General features: G+C 45.8%; 1 protein-coding gene across 2 annotated transcripts in view; it reads left to right on the top strand.

The window, feature by feature from the left end:
* Positions 1 to 20,578, top strand: part of SMC2 (structural maintenance of chromosomes 2) — a 106,812-nt gene that overhangs the window by 61,235 nt on the left and 24,999 nt on the right. For both annotated transcript variants that reach the window (XM_085849702.1, XM_085849704.1), the window contains one exon: positions 17,396 to 17,539. In XM_085849702.1, coding sequence (XP_085705828.1) covers positions 17,396 to 17,539 — 144 coding nt within the window. The remainder of the gene's footprint in view (positions 1 to 17,395; positions 17,540 to 20,578) is intronic.

The raw sequence follows: 20,578 nt of genomic DNA, 5'->3' as shown, positions 1-20,578 counted from the left end.
TCCTTCTTCTTCTTCTCCTCCTTCTTCTTCTCCTCCTCCTCCTTCTTCTCCTCCTCCTTCTTCTTCTTCTCCTCCTCCTTCTTCTTCTCCTCCTCCTTCTTCTTCTTCTCCTCCTCCTTCTTCTTCTTCTCCTCCTCCTTCTTCTTCTTCTTCTCCTCCTTCTTCTTCTTCTTCTCCTCCTTCTTCTTCTTCTCCTCCTCCTTCTTCTTCTCCTTCTTCTTCTTCTCCTCCTTCTTCTTCTTCTCCTCCTCCTTCTTCTTCTCCTCCTTCTTCTTCTTCTCCTCCTCCTTCTTCTTCTTCTCCTCCTTCTTCTTCTCCTCCTTCTTCTTCTCCTCCTTCTCTTCCATGATCTAATCTGTTGAAAACTCTCTCAAACATCAATAATAATAACAAAAACGATCTCTTATAATGCTTCATCTTCCTCTTTCACACATGAGGTTCTATTTACTGTATCATAATGCACTACTCTTCTGCTATTTAAACAGACTGCTCTCAATTCGACCTTTCCTTCATACCTTGCCGAAAAAATCCAACTGTTCCAGCGTTTCTTCTCTCCATTCTCTGAATTTGCCTTTATTGCATCCCTCAAGAAATGGGTTTAATCGCATAACTGACCTAAAACTTTTGAAAACCCCAGTTTGTATGAATGTTCGCTTTCCATGAACCATTCTTTTTTTCCAACTTCAGTGCCAACTCACTCCTCTCACCCCTCACGCTCAAAGCAACCATTCCACTCTTCTCCCTCCAAGCCTCCCTCTCACCTCTCTCAAAAACACCCCTCACCTTTCTTCCACCATTCATCCCCCTCACTCATCCTTCCCAAAGTTGCCCCTCCTCCCATCCACAAAGCTGCCTCATTCCACTGCCCTCTCACCTCCATCTCTTCAGTCCACCTCCTCAAATCCTCAACTGCCTTCTTCCCCCTCTCTCTAGTCCCCCCTCTCCCCCAGCACCACAGAGCCTTTTCTTCTCCTCATTCGGCCCCCTCCACAAGCTATTCTGCAATCCCCCACACTCTTTCAACAACCCTCCTTACCTCCCCCCCCCTCGTCCCTTGTCCTACCCTCACCCTCCCCCCCAACCCCTGCAGCCAAAGCCTCCTCCCCTACCTCTTCATTAAAAGTATGGACCTCAAATATCCGGGGCCTTCGCACAAACCTTTCAGATCTTTCCACACAGGTTGCCACTGACAAACCAGACATAATCTGCCTAACAGAAATTTTCCTCCCCCAAGACGTGTCTGACTCCCAAGTATCTCCCTGGTTACTCCCTCCTCCGGTTTGACAGACCTGAGCCTCGCCCTGGTGGAGGAGTTGCTCTCTTCATCAAAGACTCCATTCCTCACTTTCCATGCACTGCCTTCACTCTCCCACACCCCCAGGAATACCTCTGGCTACGGCTTCCACTCTACTCCCACCTCATGTTTATATGTGTACTGTACCGTCCATCTAACAGTGATGACTCCATCTCCATCTCACTATCTGAAAACATGGAGCAACTTCTATCTTCTCATCCAAACTCTCTCTTCCTCATATGTGGCGACTTCAATTGTCATCATGCCAGTTGGCTAGGTGTGGGTACCTCTCTCACCTGTCATGGCACCTCAGCAAAAGCTTTCTGCGACTCATTGGGACTGACTCAATCGGTCAACTTCCCCACCCGGATCTCAACCAATGGTACTCCATCTCTTCTGGATCTGATTTTGACCAATTCCCCAGAAAATATCTGCTGCTCTTTCTCCGCTCCAATCGGTTCTTCTGACCACGTCCTTGTCAAAGTGGACATCTCTCTGGCTATTATCAGAGATCCACCTCACCGCCGTCGAGTCTGGCATTTCACTCAAGCTGACTGGCAGGGACTCCAAGCAGCCCTCAAACTGATAGACTGGTCTCCGATCGCTACTTTCTCCAACATCAACTCGTCCTGGGAATTCTTTCAAAGAAACTTGCTCTCCCTCATGCACAGATTTATCCCCTCTCGTCTTGAGTTGTCCTTCCCTTCCTCCCGCCCTTGGTTCACTGAAGCTTGTGGTGAGGCAGTTGTCCTGAAACAACTTGCCTTTGCCTCATGGAAAGCAAACCCAACTGAGGGCAATCTTAATTCCTTCCATAAAGCTCGGGAACAAGTGTGTATCTACCCTCAGGAGAGCCAGAAAACAACATCTTTCTCCTCTCAAGTCTGAACTCTCAAACCTCTCTCCCTCTTCAAAATCCTGGTGCCGTCTAATCAAATCTGTTTCTGGTGTGTGTTCCCCCTCCATCCCCTCCCTTACCTCAAATGGCCGCACTACTGATACCGCACATGAAAAATCTGAATGCCTAAACTCGGTGTTTGCAGCTAAATCTTGTGTCCAAAACCCATCACTTTCTCTACCCACCTTACCCAGTCGCACCCAACTGTCCCTGGACTCTGTCCTTTGTCCTTTTCTCCTGACAAGGTGGAGAGCTTGCTGTCAAAGCTCAACTCAGATTCTGCAACCGGTCCAGACAGCATCCGCCCACGTGTCCTCAAAGCCTGCTCTTCTGCTCTTGCTCACCCTCTCTCTGTTCTATTTACCCTCTCATTTGCCCAAGGTCATCTGCCATCTGCTTGGAAATCAGCAAACATCACTGCCCTGCACAAAAAGGTGCAAAAACAGATTCCTGCAACTCCAGACCAATCAGCCTTTTCCCAATCATCAGCAAGGTTATGGAATCCTTCATCGCTTCAGACATCAAATCCTTCCTCTTCTCCAATGGCTTGATTTCTGATCATTAGTTTGGTTTCAGACCAGGTTACTCGACCCTGGATATGCTGCTTCTGCTCTCCCAACAATGGATGAAAGCCCTCAATGCCAGACAGGAAATCTGAGCCGTATCCCTGGACATATCACGTGCTTTTGACACAGTCTGGCATCCTGCCCTGCTCACCAAACTCTCTTCCTATGGTATCAAGGCCATCTGTACTCATGGATCGCAGACTTCCTCTCCTGTCGCAGTCACCGTGTGGCTCAAAATGGAGTTCTTTCATCCCCCTTTCCTGTCCAGGCTGGAGTTCCGCAAGGTAGCGTTCTGGGCCCTGTTCTTTTTCTGGTTTTCATCAATGATCTCTCCGACTCTGGAAAATCCTCTATATCTCTTTGCTGATGACTCCACCCTCTGCCGTACCATCGGTCATCTCTCAGACCGGCAAGCAGTTGCTTCTTCGCTCACTGCAGATCTGGATAAAATCACAAACTGGTCCAACATGTGGAACATGTCTTTCAATCCAGACAAATCTCACACTCACTATGTCTCTTCGAAAGGACCGTTTAGAAAACCCCCCATCCACTTTCTCAACAATCCTCTGGAAGAAGTCCTTTCTTTCAAGCTTCTGGGTCTCACTATCTGCCATGACCTTTCCTGGGAAAGCCACATTTGAAACCTCGCCTTCAAAGGCAGTTGCCGACTGGGAATCCTCTGTCATGCAAAGTCCTTCCTCCACCCACCTGAGCTCCTGACCACTTACAAAGCTTTTGTCCGCAGCCTGATGGAGTACTGCTCTCCCCTCTGGGCTTGTGCTCCTGCCTCCCACCTTTCTCGGCTTCACGCTGTAGAAACCAAGGGCATTTCGGATCATTGGCATCTCCCGCAATGAGGCTGAGTCTTTGGGCCTCTCACTCAATCACCGCAGGTTGGTCGGTGGTCTTTCTGTCTTCTACCGTCTCCTCTCCAGCCTCCCCCCCTGCTCTCTCTGCAATTTGTCCCCACCACATTTCCGCAGGGTGCTCAAGGTCTGCCAACAACCCCCTTCTGGTAAAACTACCAAAATCTCGAATCACTGCTCATCTTCACTCTTTCATTCCTCTCTTTTCCTGCCTTTGGAATTAACTCCCTCACTCAATTCATTCCCATTCTTCCCTCCAGGCCTTCAAAACAGCTGTTCACCACCACCTCTTATCATCCCCCACCAAATCCTCGAACTTTTCTTCCCCCGATAATCCAGCCAAGTCCAGGTCAGGTCAGGTCAGGTATGGGAGCATGTGCCAGAACAGCACGTCGCTGCGTCCACTTTCCGCCGGTACTCCAGGGGCCTCCGTCTGGCCATCCCCCAGGCAGATGCCAGGCCCATCCCTATCTCCTTGAGATGATGGTCAACCTGTTGCAACCATGAGGCACGTGGTCGACCCACTGGCCTCCTCCACTCATGAGACTCCCTCGCTGAGAGAATCTGGTGAGCAGGATCAGAGTCAGGAAAACGAGCCACATGTCCATACAGCCGCAACTGACGCTCACGGACTATGCAGGTAACAAATCTCATCCGAGTCTCTCTCAGCAACCGCTCGTTGGACACAAAATCCGACCAGCGATAGCCAAGGATTCTCCGAAGAGACCTGGTACCAAAGGAATTAAGTCTCCGTCTCAGATCCTTGGTCAGAGTCCAAGTCTCGCACCCATAGAGCAAGACTGGAAGTACCAAGGACCTGAAGACTCGGACTTTCGTCCTCCCGCACAGGTACCGGCAGCGCCACACCCCATGATCCAGTGAATCCATGACTCCCCAGGCCCGACCCAGACGTCTATTGACCTCTGACTCGCAGCCAGCAGAGACATGAATATCACTGCCAAGGTAAGTGAATCTCTCCACGACCTCAACATCCTCACCACAAACAGACACAGACAGGACAGCAGCATCCAAGATGTCACCGAAAGCCTGGATCTTAGTTTTGACCCAAGAAACCCGTAATCCCAACAGCTCCGACTCCTCATTCAGCACCTCGAGGGCCCCCAAGAGGATGTCTAAAGTCTCCGCAAAGATGACTGCATCATCTGCAAAGTCAAGGTCCGAGATCTTGACATTCCCAAATGACGCACCGCAACTTGATCTCTCCGACATCCTCCCTAGAATCCAGTCCATACAAGTGCTGAAAAGTGTGGGGGCAAGTACACATCCCTGACGAACTCCAGTAACAACTGGAAATAAGTCAGAGATGGTACCACCACACTTCACAGCACTCTCAGTACCAGAGTAGAGTTCAGACATCAGATCGATCAGTTTTGGTGGCACCCCACGAAGACCAAGAATCCTCCAGAGGACATCCCGATTCACTGAATCGAACGCTTTACAGAGATCAACATAGGCTGCAAGCAGCCCCTGCCGAAACACTCGTCTGCGTTCGGTGAGGACACGAAGTGCAAGGATACGGTCAATCGTTGACCTCTTTGGTGTAAAGCCTGACTGCTCTGGACGCTGGTGCTCAAGCAGATGGTGACGAACCCTATCGAGAATTATCCGAGCAAAGACCTTGCCCGGCACTGAGAGCAGCGTCACCCCTCGGTAGTTGTTGCAGTCTTGGCGATCACCCTTCCCTTTCCAGAGAGGGACAAGGCCCCTCTTCCAGTCAGTTGGGATGATGCCTGTGTTCCAGGCAGAGCACAAAACTGCATGCAACGACACGAGTGCAGCATTTCCACCAGCCTTGAGAAGTTCGGCATGGATGCCACAGATCCCTGGAGCTTTGCCCCGTTTCAACTGGTTCACCGCAGCCCGTGTTTCCACAAGCGTAGGTGGACCACAGTTGATTCGAGGGTCAGCAACAGGGATTGTAACACCCTTGACGTCCAACTCGACAGTTGGGGAATCAGCCTGGTACAACCGCTCAAAGTAACCGGCCCAGCGGGCCTTCACTTCAGACTCCTCTGTCAAGAGCCTACCACTCTCTGCTCGAACTGTAGTGCTCCGAGGGATGGGCTTGCATGAACGTAATGCGCGAATTCCCCTGTAAGCGGGACGAGAATCACCTGTCCACAGGTGATGCTCTACCCCCTCACAGATTCCTCGCACATAGGCCTCCTTGTCCACCCTCAGTGCACGTACAGTTTTACGCCTCAGCTCCCTGAACAGCTCAGCTCTGCCATTCAGCCTGGCCCTGCGACTCTGGTCAATGGTATCCAGTGTCCCTTGAGAGACAAAATTCTTCTTTGCCCTGCGGTGAGCTCCAAGGCATCCACCGGCAACATCAAGGACGGTGGTCTTGAAGGCGCTCCACAACTCTTCAGGACCCCCCAAAGCACCCAGACCCCCCAAGTGTCCACTCAGCCTGTTCGCAAACTCCTCAGCTATTCTCTCATCCCTGAGCTTGGCAACATCCAGCCTCGGCTGGGATGGTACCATTCTCCAGGATTTAAGGTGCAGCTTTAGAGTTGCTACAACAAGCCTGTGGTCAGTATTGAGGAACTGAGCACTCCGGTGGACCCTGCAGTTCTGGATCATCCTCCAGCGACCGTCAATGAGGACATGGTCAATCTCCTTTGCCACACCGCCAGCGTTGGAATACCAAGTCCAGCGATGAGCTTGTGGGCGCTGAAACCATGAACCAGCCACCCTAAGTCCATGACTTCTTGCAAAGTCAAGGAACTTAGTGCCATTCTGGTTCATAGTTCCTGACCCATGGGGACCAACACACACCTCATAACCGTCCCTATCAGTTCCAGTCGATGCATTGAAATCCCCCAAGACTAGAAGTGTATCTCGTCTGGGGCACTGATCAACCACAGACTCGAGTGTGGCGTAGAATGCATCCTTCACGGTGAGATCACTCGCCTCAGTCGAAGCATAAACAGAGACCAGGGAAATGACACCTAAGGAGTGACGAATCCTTAATCTCATAATACGCTCGTTGACCGGTGTTACCTCAATTATCATTGGGGTCAGCTTATTGGACACAGCTTCAGCAACTCCTTGGGTATGGTAACCATCAGAGCGACCAGACCAATAGTAGGTGTAACCACCCACCATTATCTCGCCGCAATCCGGTCTCCGAACCTCAGAGAGAGCTGCAATCCCGATGTCCAAACGCTTGAGCTCAGATGATAACAGAGACAGGTGATCATCCTCTCTTAGGGATAGGACATTCCAGGCACCCACCCGAAGGGACCGCCTCAGGTTAACCCAAGGAGACCGCCGTCTGGTGGACGATACCTCAGCACCACTCCGACACACTCTCCCGCAATCTGACCCAGGGATGTTACCCCGTGGTTTCCCTCCTATCAAAGATTGGGGGTCCCGAAGGCTTTGCCCCAATCCCGTCATCCGGTGAGCTGCCCTGCGAAGGGAAGCTGCACAGGAGGTACTCCCACGGAGTGGGTTTTCAGATTTTTTTGCGTTTTTGCGGAATGAAGGGTTTTACGGTGGCCGGAGTGCAAATCCTGCCACCAACCTCCTAATAAGAAGTGACCCAACTGCAGGAGGACGTCCGCAGACACAGTTGGGCACTAGATATGGATGGCCGTTGGCTCACAAGGAGCTCCTCCGCCCTTTGACAGGTTTTGTTTTTAATCCTGCTGGGTGTCCATATCCAAACACCCTCCTCACCAGAAAACCTGGTGGGGGAGACGGTTTAGTCGCCGACAACCCGACCATGGAACAGGTTAGTACAGGTTTACATGGTACCTGTAGCAGGTCACAGATCGAACCTGACCTGACATCTCCTTCAAATTCCCACCAATCAGACAAGTCCACCTCCTTCAAATTCCCTGCTTTCTTTCCTGAAAGTCCCTGTAATGTCCATCTTCTATTCCCCATGTTCCCTCTCCCTTCCACAGATCACCTCATGTCTCTGTTCCCCATGGTTTTGTCCTTCCCACTCCCTCCCCTCTTGTCTCATGCCCCCCTTGATGTGCGTTGTGTGTTGGCTCTAATACGAGCCTCGACAAGGTATACAAAAATAATAATAATAATTTAAGGTTTCGATTTACTTCTCTGTCTCTGTCACTGTCTCTGTCTCTGTCACTGTCTCTGCCTCTGTCTCTCTCTCTCTCCCTCTCTGTTTTTCTCTCTCTATCCAATATATATATATATATATATATATATATATATATATATATATATATATATATATATATATATATATATATATATATATATATATATATATATATATATACATATATGTAGTCATGCCCCCAGAATCCGAACGCCCCATTGTTTGAACAAATTGGAATCCGAACAATTTTTTTTGAGAAAATTTTGCCCTAAAAACCGAACAAATTTTCGAAAACCGAACACAACGTGGCGTTCATGTTTGTTCACGTGTCTCCCCCACCTGTTCGACGCGCATTTTCGCGCTTTGTTCATTCAGTTCGTCGGTGGAAGTACTCGTGAAAGCATATCTCGTGTGTTGATCGCGACTTTACCTCGTGTTTTCACCTTGATTTGTGCATTTTTTTTTTTTTTTAATTATCACCCTTGTGCATTCACCATGGCACTCAAGAAGAGCAGTGGAGCAAATAGGAATAAGAGGAAGTCCGTGAGAACGACAATTGAGTTGAAGAAAGAACTTATCACTAAGCATGAGAACGGTATGCGTGTATCTGATCTCGCTGCCATGTTCGAGCTGCCGAAATCGACCGTGTGTAGGATTCTGAAAAATAAAGAAGCGATAAAAGCGCGAAAACCCATCGTGAAGCGAACTCATTCAATGAACCCTCTGATCAATCAGCTTTAACGAACTCAACGTTTTTTCGCGAGCATGGTAGTGACGTCATGCTGCGTCACCCAATCGCTTCACCTCTTGATTCTCTCCCGTGGAACCGTGCGGTGAAAACGGCACGTTTGTGTCTCCACAGAGTGTACTGGGATATAAAACACCATTTGGTGCTTCATGGTTAATTACATACCTCCACCAAGCTGAACAGTTTACGTTTTGGATCCCAATGGCCACTGATAGGCCGGAACTGCATCCAGGCCTGATAGAAGAAGCGACAATGCTCCTGCTCATCCCCCAGGTTTGGAATGAGATTCATGACCCAGAAAAGGTCATTTTCTCATCTTATTTTACCTTAAACATGGGTAATTTCAGTTGAAAGTGTCTTGAAAGTGTGTTTTCTTGGGGTCCAGGAACGGATTAATTCTCTTTCCATTATTTCTTATTGGGAAAATAGTTTTTGAATCCGAACTTTTTGGAAGCCGAACAGCCTCTTGGAACGAATTAAATTCGGATTCTGGGGGCACCACTGTGTGTATATATGTATATATATATATATATATATGTATATATATATGTATATATATATATGTATATATGTATATATATGTATATATATGTATATATATGTATATATATGTATATATATGTATATATATGTATACATACCCATGCTCCGCACAGGAATCCTGTGGATGATGGTGGGTCTGAAGGAGTATATGTCACAGTTAATTGTAAAATTGTAGAGGCTGCCACCATTATTATTTTTTTCATCACCACTATAATATTATATTTTCCCCGCCATGTTTTATATGCAGAAGACTCGAGTTCAAAAATGTTAAGATTTATTGCCGCATCAGATAAAAAACCATAATGCCTCAACAATGTGAGGCTGGTTTCATGTCATCATTTGCGACTTAATTTATACGTCAGGCATAACCGAGCCTGGCCCAGCATATTTGATTTATTTACGTCTGTTATCCTGTTGTTATTATGTATTATGTTATTATGTATACGAAGTTACAACGTACCTACGCCCATAACCATTCTATAAAATATCTACATAGCCCATAACCATTTAATTCGGAAACCGGAAGTCGGAAGTACAATTCTTTTACATCGGGACACTCCCGGGTACATGTTCTGTCAGCATGTGAAGTTTGGTGAGGATCAGTCCAGTACTTTTTGCGTGCATAGGTCACAGAGAAACAGACACACAGACACACAGATGGACACACTTTCAACTATATATATATATATATATATATATATATATATATATATATATATATATATATATATATATATATATATATATATATATATATATATATATATATATATATATATATATATAGTTGTGGCAGCTCCATTCAAGTGTAAGGTGTGCATCGAGGGAGCAGCAGATGAAGGAATTGTTGAGTTGGATCTTGGAGATGGTGTGAAGCTGGAAGGGGTGAAAACATTTTGCTATCTCGGAGACATGCTGAATGGAGAAGGTGGATCAGACTCTTCGACAGTTGCTAGAGTGAGATGTGCATGGAAGAAGTTTCAGGAACTGAGTGGCGTGCTGACGAAGAGGGGAGTGTCGTTGAAGCTGAAGGGAAAGGTGTATGCTACATGTGTGAGGAGTACGATGATTTATGGGAGTGAGACATGGGTACTGAACATGGAGCAGCAACAAAGGGTGGAAATGTGAATGGTTCGGTGGATGTGTGGAGTATCGTTGAGAGAGAGGAAGACAAATGATGACTTGCGGAAGATGATGGGAATAGAGTCTGTGACGGAGGTTGTGAAGAGAAACAGGTTGAGATGGTTGGGTCATGTGTTGAGGAAGGATGAAAGTGACTGGGTGAGAGGAGTGTTTGAAATGAGTGTAGTCGGAAGTAGAGGACGGGGAAGACCGAGAAAAACTTGGCTAAATGTGGTGGAAGAGGAAATGTGGGCAAGGGGATTAAGAAGGGGAGATGCAGAAAACAGGGTAAAGTGGAGAAGATTGTCATGGGGCCCGCAAGGCTAACCCCTGCTTTAGCGGGGAAAATGGCCTTTAAATGTGTGTGTGTGTGTGTGTGTGTGTGTGTGTGTGTGTGTGTGTGTGTGTGTGTGTGTGTGTGTGTGTGTGTGTGTGTGTGTGTGTGTGTGTATATATATATATATATATATATATATATATATATATATATATATATATATATATATATATATATATATATATATATATATATATACACAGTATAGATAGATATAATATATATCTCTCTCTTTCTTTCTCTCTCTTTCCCCCTGTTGGTGAGTGGAGTGTCATGGCGGCTGTGTGGTCTTGGTGAGCTGTGATCTGCCCTGTTTTTTTCGCCTTTCTATCCCCTTTCGCATCTTTTTTCACCTCCCTTCCTTTGTTTTCCTTCTACGGATCATTATTTGTGCCCCCACCCTCCCCTCTTCATTAGACCTTGCGCTTCGGCCTTCCTTCACGCCGTCGTCACCCCACCACGCCCCGCACATCTGTCCTTGATATTTCACGGTTTGCCTTTCGGTTCATCCCATCCCATCCCATCCCCTCCCTCCCCTCCCCTCCCCTCCCCACCCCCCTGTTTTCTCCTCGCATACCTTTTTTCCCCGAGATAGAGAGAGAGAAAGAGCCCACAGCTTTTTGTGGATAGCTTTTAGTTGGCGGCCCATCCCGGGCCTTCAACTGATCGTTTTTTATTCACTGGAGCTGTTTTTATTTCCTTTGGAAACCTTTCTCGGCTCGTTTTTTAATTACTGCACGAGAGCAATCACCCCCCCTCCCCCTTCCTAAACATGACTTCGTATTCCCGTTATGCGGCATTTGAAGCATTAACAAGAAAACGTGGCGTCGTCTGTGTCCCATCCGACGACGTCAGTGTCGAGGATCTCATTATCGCCACAGGAAGCGTAGTCGGTACTGACAAAGTTCGTGCAGCCTCGCGAATGAACAAATGTGTGGTTATCTTTGTGTCTGAGACAAAACTGGTTCACGAAATTGTATCGACTGGACTATCAACAGATGACTGACATTTCGTGCTCGTCTCCCCTCTCGACACACCAACCGTGAAGGTCATTATCTCGAGCGCTCCTTTCCTGAAGAATCAGACGCTGATCTCCGAACTATCTCGTTATGGTACTGTGGTTTCTCAAATCACTTTGTTACCTTTACGGAGCCAGGATGATCGGACGAAGCATGTGATGTCTTTTCGGAGACAAGCTTATGTGGTACTTCCTCCCTCTAACACTGAAAGAACCTTGAACATTGTTTTAAAACTCAAAATTGATAATCATGATTACCAAGTATATGTAACCACTGACACCTTGAAATGTTTTGAATGTGGTAATTTTGGACACTTGAAACAATCTTGCCCAAAGGCAACCTCGTCAAACGATGAAACAAACCTCGTCAACAAGGTTACGTCGTCGTCTTCTTCCTCGACTGTGAAGGAAGCGGATCCCATGTCTGGTAATAACCCCCAGTCCTCTGATAGTCTAAACAGCAAAACGAATGTTTGGGATGGTTTCACCATCGTTCCATCAAGGAAGCGAGAGACTTTACCTGATGGTCGTTTAACCCAGAAGAAGGCAGCATTTACAAACGAGGAATCTGTCGGTAATGTTCCCGCAGTTGTGACTGACATCACTCCACAAGGCTTACCCGGAATGGATCCGGACCCCGGTACCTACGGCCAACAAGTTTACCCTACTTGCCGGTGAGGACATAGACGTCTCCCTCACAGAGACAGCTTTACCTGTTATCGCAGTAAATGAAACTTTCACTCGTTAAAAACTCTCCTATTGGAAAGTCCATTGACGGTGATACACAGACCACTCGTGATGAACCTGCTGTCATTTCGGCAAATGTCAACCCTCAATCCTTGTCCGCGGGAAATAGCGAAACAAATGTTAACACTGTTACTGCTCCCATTTCATCATGTGGTGAAGCTGGAAACGCAGGAAATGTTAAAATGGATGTTTTACGAGAGACCCCCGAAGTACTGTATACCTCCACGCCGTTGGAGGTCGATAACACCATTACGGTTGAGGGAAGCGAGATCTCTGCATCCACTGATGGTGTTTCCATTTCATCACCCCCCCCCCGGTTATTTCTGTTACTTCACCAGGAGATGTTCCCACAATGGAAGAGCACATAGACGTGGTAACCAGTCCAGATCCGTGTGTCAATACTGACGACAGTATCGATATGCAGGACAGTGCAAGCTTGTGTGACTCGGAAACTACAACCGATTCTGATGAATCTGACCTGGAGGAAGCAAGCAGGAAGAGTCAGGTGGAAACGGTGGAGAAGCTCACCAGTCAAGGTCCTACCCCCCCCCCCCCCACCTGAACAAATAAGACTTCTTACAAAATACATACAGGAATTGCAATATAAACCTGACGGAATACTTTCCAGATCTACCGTCCTTCTTTGAGTGTGCTCAGGCTATCGTACGTAAGCCTGACTTATTCGGTTTCCACCAGACACACTGTCACCGCTTAAAAAAAATTGATTTCCAAGGCGAAAAGGGATCCTAATCAATTATCCCGCTTCTGATCTTATTCTTAGAAACTATTATTTTCCTCATGGCCAGTTTCAAGATTGGAACAATAAATGTTAATGGTGGTGGTAGTCCACTCCGCAAGATCCAAATTAAACAGCTGGTAGAGGTCAACGGTCTCGACATAGCTTTGTTTCAAGAGACCCATGCTGTCCGATCTGTTCAGGCTCAGTGGTGACGATTTATGGACAAGGAATGTTTCTTCAGTAACAACTCCACGTCAAAGGCAGCCATCATGTTTGTCTTGGGGAAACATTTCCATCCGTCCTGCCTTAAATTTATGAGTATTATTGATGGACACCTTGCCTCCGTGACCTTCTCTATCAATCAGATCAAGTTCACAATCCTCAATGTGTACGCTCCAAGCAAAAATGACGAGCGGATCTCCTTTTTCGCCGAACTGAGAAAATTCCTGCAAACACTGTATTTGCAGACTTGTCTAATTATTGGTGGCGATTTTAACTGTACTGTTAATGCTTCATTTGACCAGAACGGGCCTGAACCCCAACAATGTACTGCAAAACGTTTTGCAAACATTATTGCGAAATATAATCTCCATGATATTTGGCACATACAGCACCCTTCTGATCAGTCTTACACATGGTGTCGTTGTTTAAACAACCACGTCTCACTTGCGAGGCTTGATCGCATCTATGTAAATTCTCATTTATTACATGGAGTTTATAAATCTGATATCCTGCCTTCTGGTTTCTACGACCATTCCCTAGCTCGAGTCTTTATTCAACTCTCTAAACCATGTCCAGGGAGCTCTCATTGGAAATTCAATAACAGTTTACTAGAAAGCCTCAACTTCATTCAGGCCTTTGAATCCTTCTGGACGGCTCTCCGAGAACAGAAGTTAAGCTGTTCCGTTAACCCGCTGATATGGTGAGATTTAGTAAAAACCCAAATTAAAGGTTTCCGTCAACAGTATCAGTTTTTCTCCACAAGCGCTGACCATGAAGTTAAAATATTACAGTTAGAGATTTTACAACCAACTCCAACGGGTCATCGGACAAAATAATAGTAACATACAAAAAACCTTAACTGAGAAACAGTCCTTATTAAAGGAAATAACCAAGAGGAATGCACGTGGTGCCTTAGTTCGGATGAGGGTGGGACACCTGAATGAGGCAGACGGACCAACCAAGTACTTCGTTTCCTTACAGAAACGTCTTCCCAGTAAGCAGCTTTCTCAGCTGCGATTAGCATATTCATCCATTATCTTTACACAATCAGAAATCAAACTTTTTGTGAAGGAATACTTTTCGAAAATATATTCAATGGAACAAATAAATCCTGTCAGTGTCGCCTCAGTCCCCGTAGGCCTGCCAGTGTCGTGTGAAGATGGGCGTTCCCAACTGGAAAGACCCATCACTTTGGATGAACTTGGCACTGCCCTTCACGGCCTTGCCATTGGGAAAGCACTTGGTTTGGATGGACTTACAACCGAATTTTACAAGAAGTTTTGGCACTTATTGGGTCCAGAACTCATTAACACCTTGAACGCAAGCTGCCAGCTTGGAGAGCTACCTCAGAGTTGCCGACGAGCTCTTCTTACCCTCATCCCAAAAAAGGGAGACATGCTGAGAATTGAAAATTGGCGTCCTATCTCCCTGTTATGTACGGACTATAAGATATTTTCGAAAGCCCTGGCATTGTGACTTACTCCTTATTTATCCTCGTTGTTGAAAGAAAAACAATGTTACTATGTCCCAAAACGTTCCATCTATGACAACATCTCCCTTGTGAGAGACATCATTGAACTGTGCAAGGAAAGCCCTAAAGATTTAGGACTGCTTCTTCTTCTTGATCAGGAGAAAGCCTTTGACCGTGTTGACCATCGGTACCTTTTCGAAGTACTTGAGCAGTTTGAACTTGGTTCAACCTTCATCTCTTGTATTAAAATACTATGCAATAATATTTCTCGTGTGCTTAAGATAAACAATGAACTTGTTGCTCCTTTGTCTATTAACAAGGGAATTAGACAAGGTTGCCCTCTTTCCGGGTTGCTTTATGCTCTCTCCATCGAACCCCTACTGGTTTATTTGCGCTGTAAACTCACGGGTTAGTTTGTCCCAGCTTGAATGGCCCATCAAGGTACTGGCATACGCCGATGACTTATGTGTATTCGTACAAGATATCAATGACGTTAACATCGTTCGTTATTGTTTGTCTTTATTTGAAAAGGCTTCTTCAGCCAAAGTAAATTGGAGCAAAACGAGCGCCCTCTGGCTCGGTCCGTTGTGCTACTTGGCGCCAAGACTTCCTGCTCTACTGTCATGGGCCAATGATGGTGTGAAATACCTTGGAGTGTTCTTAGGTAATAATACCACATTAACAAAAAATTGGGCTGGTCTGCTTGAGTTTGTTGAGGGTATACTGCAAAAATGGAAAGGTCTGATCACACAACTGTCATATCGTGGAAGGGTCTTGGTCTTCAACACACTGGTGGCCTCAACCTTATGGCACAGGTTCTTCGTGCTGCATCCTCCAGCGGCGTTGCTTCAACAGCTCCAGAAGTGCTTTGTGTCCTTTTTCTGTGACGGAAAACACTGGCTGCGACCTGGGGTCCTCAGTTTACCACTGACCGATGGAGGACAAGGCCTGGTCGACATAAAGAGCCGGCTAATTGCCTTTCGACTCTCTGCTGCTCTTCGCATGCTATACACGCGACCCTCTCCACCATGGGTCAACGTTGCTCGTCACCTTTTGCAACAGGCTGGGAGGCTAGGCTATGACCACTCTCTTTTCCTGATGGACCTTTCCAAAATCGACACATCTCCCATCTCTGGTTTCTATCAGAGCATGCTCAATGCGTGGCAAGCTCTGACAATAACAAGAGCTACACATTCTTACACAAAACATGTTTCTGGAAGAACAACTTTTCTGGAAGTTCTACAACTCCCTTTTCCATGATATGCCTGCTGATAGGTGTTTTATTCAACGCTTTACCGACAAGGGCGTTCAATCTGTCGCAGATCTTCTCAGCCCAAACGGCAGCTGGATCGGAGCTGATGCTTTGGCAAGCCTGGTAGGTGTGCGATCCTCGAATTGTGGCACGCATATTATGTAGTGTGCTTTGGACATACACACAGCTTGCACCTGCTTGGGAGCAGGACCACCAAAACAATGAACAAAATGCACATCAGATACCTTCTCTCTCAACCTTTCCCGAACTCGTATGTGCTTTTTCTCTTGCCAGCCCTCTTCCTTGTGCCCCTTTTAACGTAGGCTTCAATTGCCTTCCCAAACAAAAAGACCTTTATTTGGGTTGTAAAATTTCTTTTGCAACAGCAAATAACACAGCAGAGGGTTCGATGGAGAGACCTCTTACCTTGTTCTCCCCCTTATTTTCCTAACTCGAAAGGTTTTTATCACTCTCCTGTACCGCCAAGACATGGCGACCTCCAATGGAGACAAGTACACTGGATCCTTCTTTCTAATCACTTGTTACACCGTTTTTCAAATCTGCTTGTAGATGAATGTCCTTTTTGTAAGAAATCTGAAAACCTTTTTCACATCTATGTTGAATGCCAACGGTTGGTACCTTTATTTATTTTACTTTGGAATTGTTTTGTGAGGTTTGGTTTGATTTTTAACACTTGTGTGTTCATCTACGGATTGGATATCCCACACAAAAATTCCAATGCTGTGTTTGCCAATTTCCTGCTTGCTCAGGCAAAGATTGCAGTATATAAGTCAAGGAAAAGAAAACTTGACGGTGTTGGAGTAAATGATGAAGATGCTTTGTTCTTGTTCCAAAACCTTGTAATAAGTCGTGTTAAATTGGATTTTGCTTTCTTTTCAGTCACTCGAAGATTACCACAGTTTGAATCAAAATGGTGTATAAAGGAAGTTATTTGTAAAGTCCGAGAGGAATGTTTATCCTTTTGTGAAATGTTCTGTATATAGTAATTAATCCACCCGATTAATCCTTTACTTTCTTCAGAAATAGTTTCTTGGTTTTTCATTTCTTTCTCTGAAATGAAAATGTAACTCCTGTTTGGGGGCTTTCTTTTCTATTTTTATAATAAAAAGATACAAAAGTCTCTATCTCTATCTCTATCTCTCCATCTCTCTATCTCCATCTCTCTCCATCTCTCTCCATCTCTCCATCTCTCTCGCTCGTGGGCTTGATTCGCTGCCCTTTCATGCCAAGCACCGTCGTCCGTTAAGGGAAGTCCTAATCCCTACTTCCTCATCTCTTCTGTTCCCTCTTATTCCTCTGATGTGATTATTACCTTCGGTTAAGATAGGCCAACAGTCTTTCATTTTAACCAGACTGACGCACATGCATTCTTTCCCCCACATTGGTTAGATCACGTTTGTGTGTGTGTCATCAGTCCACCCTGCACTTCACTTCATTGATTTTGTTTATTAGGGGGTGGAACACGAGCGGCTTGAGCTGGAAGAAGGAAAAAGGGAGGTGGCCGTTCTAAAGCAGCAGCTTGTGAATGCAGAGAAAGCTATAGAGGCCCAACGTGAGCAGCTCTCCGAATGCCAGAGAACCCTGTCTCGAGCTGAGGTACGTACACCTCTACATCTCTCACTGTTTTATCACCCTTTTGATAAGCTTATTTTCAGAAAAATTGAAAAAAAACATACATCCCTCCCATTTGTTTTTTGTTTTTTTTTCTCGCATTTCTTTATACACCTCTGAGAGCGAGTACACACAGGTAATGACGGATGAGAGGATTTCCATCCTCGTGTTTGAGATTGTGCCACTCAGTTTGAAGAGGAGCTTTTATTTGCCTTGTATTGATATTATTTTCACTGTTTGGAGAAGCAATCATATTTATGGTTGTGTTTTTTTTAAACGTCTTATGAAGCAAACTGGAGGACAATGGGTAACGAGGGTTAGAAGCACAAGCGACGATTGGTGGAGTGATGAGGTTTTCAGGGCATTAGCGGTAATCCACAATGAGTGCAGTCATACCTCATACTCAGCGCTCAGGATGCGTTCCTGAGGCCTAAGTCACATTTGCTCTACGGCAAGGATATGGTGACCGTACGTCCTCTGAATTGACAGAAACGTGCGGTGGCCACAGGGTGGCCCTATGCCATTTGGCTATATTTTACAGGTCGTAAGGTCTCCGTGGAATTATAACGCGGAGTTATAACTTTTTCATCTTTATGTTCGCTGGAGCAATTCGACAAGCCGAAAAAAATAAAAATAAAAATAAATAAAAAAAACCTGGTAAAAAATTTTTTAAAAATTAACCCATTTTTTACCGTCCGTCTGGCCGCACGTTCGCCTTCGGGCCCCCCACGGTCGACTTGCGGGCACCTTGAGGCTACCTTGCGTCTGCCTTGAAAATTCTATGGCCGCCGCAGGGCCCCCTTAAGGTCACGTGCGACATCAAATCAAAGACCCTACGGCAACCCCACGTTTTCAGTCTCCACAATTTCTAAGACCTTGGCCTAAGTCACATTTGCTCTACGGCAAGGATACGGCGGCCGTACGCCCTCTGAATTGACAGAAATGTGCGGCGGCCGCAGAGTTTCTGAGGTGGCCTCAGGGTGGCCCTACGCCGTATGGCTATATTTTACAGGCCGTAAGGTCGCCGTGGAATTATAACGCGGAGTTATAACTTTTTTTCATTTCTTCGTCCGCCGTAGCAATTCGACAAGCCGGAAAAAAAAAATTTACCATCCGTCTGGCCGCACGTTTGCCTTAGGGGTCGCCTTGCGGGCACCTTGCGTCTGCCTTAAATTCTATGGCCGCCGCAGGAACACCCTAAGGTCACCGTGCGACATCAAATCAAAGACCGTACTGCAACCCCACGTTTTCGGTCTCCACAATTTATAAATACGCCGTGCAGCTCCCCGAAAAATAAAAACATATGTGACATAAAAAAATAAAAACATTGTGTGACCGAGGAAATACTGCGGCCGCCGTATAATTGCTAGTGGCCGTAGATTTTGGAGACCCCACGGCCGCCGTGGCAAATGTGACCTCGGCCTGAAGAAGAGAGCGTGAGTCAAAAATGTGCTGAAAGGTGTCATTATACCATTGTTTATATGGAGGTATGTTCGCAATAGTGCCATTTCTTCTGCATGAGTGGATTTCAATTGGTAATAGCGCTAATAATAATAATGCAGATGGGTAACTCTTGCACATCCTCTCTCTCTCCCCTTTTCACCCTGTCATTTGTACTCGGTTATCTTCCATCTGCTTGGAAATCTGCCAACATCACTGCATTTCATAAACTATAAGGGTACACGGTGGAGCACATACCTCCATCAGGCTGATTAGTTTACGTTTTGTATCCCACTGACAGACTGGATCTGGATTCGGTACCTGAACTAAAATTTAATCACCTTGTTCTCATAACCTAACCAACTCATCCACCAAGTTTCATCCCAATCCGTCCAATTTTTTGAGGTATGTGTGTGTGTATAATTTTTCGCCCTATCACCCAATGGTGAAGAATCGCTTTAAAGAAAAAATTCCCACATCCGAATTTGGATCTTCACCAAAATCGAATCAATTCTTCCTTGTTACATACCCAACCTTCCCACCAAGTTTCGTCCAAATCCGTCCACAACCTTTTGAAGAAATTTTGTTCACAAACAAACTGACAGATAGGGGTGAAAACATAACCTCCACTCACCTTTGATGGCAGAGGTAAAAAGGTGTCGAAACTCCACTCAACTGCAGACCTATCAGCTTACTTCCAATCATCAGCAAGGTCATGGAATCCATCATCACAACTGATATGTAATCTTTCCTTTTCTCCAAAAACCTCATCTCAGATAACCAATTTGGTGTCAGACCAGGTAACTCCACTTTGGACATGCTGTTTTACTCTCACAACAATAGATGGAGGCCCTCAATCAGGCCCCCCTAACAAACGGACGCAACGTTGTCAGACGGAATGAAAACCCGTCATTCTTGTTACAAAAACAGCTAAAATTGATGAAAAAGCGGCCGAAATTGAAACCAACACAGTAATTACGGTCGCAATAGCAGATATAATAGAAACCAACATGTTTATTCTACACACAAGAACGGTCGTGACGGAAACAAGAACGGACAATCCCGAAATAGAACGGTGGGGAACGGAAGCAAGATTGGTTATTTCCGTCGCGAAACGTCCGAGAGCTAAACAAAAGCGGTTCATTCCGGTTACTGTAGTGCGAACAAGATGGCGGATGCAGTAGAACGACCTGTTACGGTATGTAAATTTTTAGTGCTTGTGCCTCGAACGTAAATGTAATATCGATAATATATAGTGGGTAGTACCTGATGTAGTTTTAACAATTTATTAAACCGAATTTTGTTGTCATGATAATGTTTGGTTTGCCTGTATTTTGAGCCCCCGAGTGTGAAGGATCGCAAGTTGTGTAGGCCCAGTTCAACATCGGGGATCGTGTATGGGATCTTTTTACAGTTTTTACTTCATATTAACTTTGTTATTTTATTGCAATTTGCAATTTATTGTTACTATCAAATTTTACCTCTTGCAAATATAAACGATCAATCGTCACTGATCGCTGCAGCACGGGGGCACGAATTTCACGAAATGTCAGCCACACATTAAGTCAAGAGGGCGCATTTATC

The sequence above is a fragment of the Eptatretus burgeri genome, chromosome 12 (genome assembly GCF_056783735.1).
Source record: "Eptatretus burgeri isolate ZD-2024b chromosome 12, Ebu_testis_v1, whole genome shotgun sequence".
Taxonomy (NCBI): domain Eukaryota; kingdom Metazoa; phylum Chordata; class Myxini; order Myxiniformes; family Myxinidae; genus Eptatretus; species Eptatretus burgeri.
This window is presented reverse-complemented; position numbering and strand designations above follow the sequence as displayed.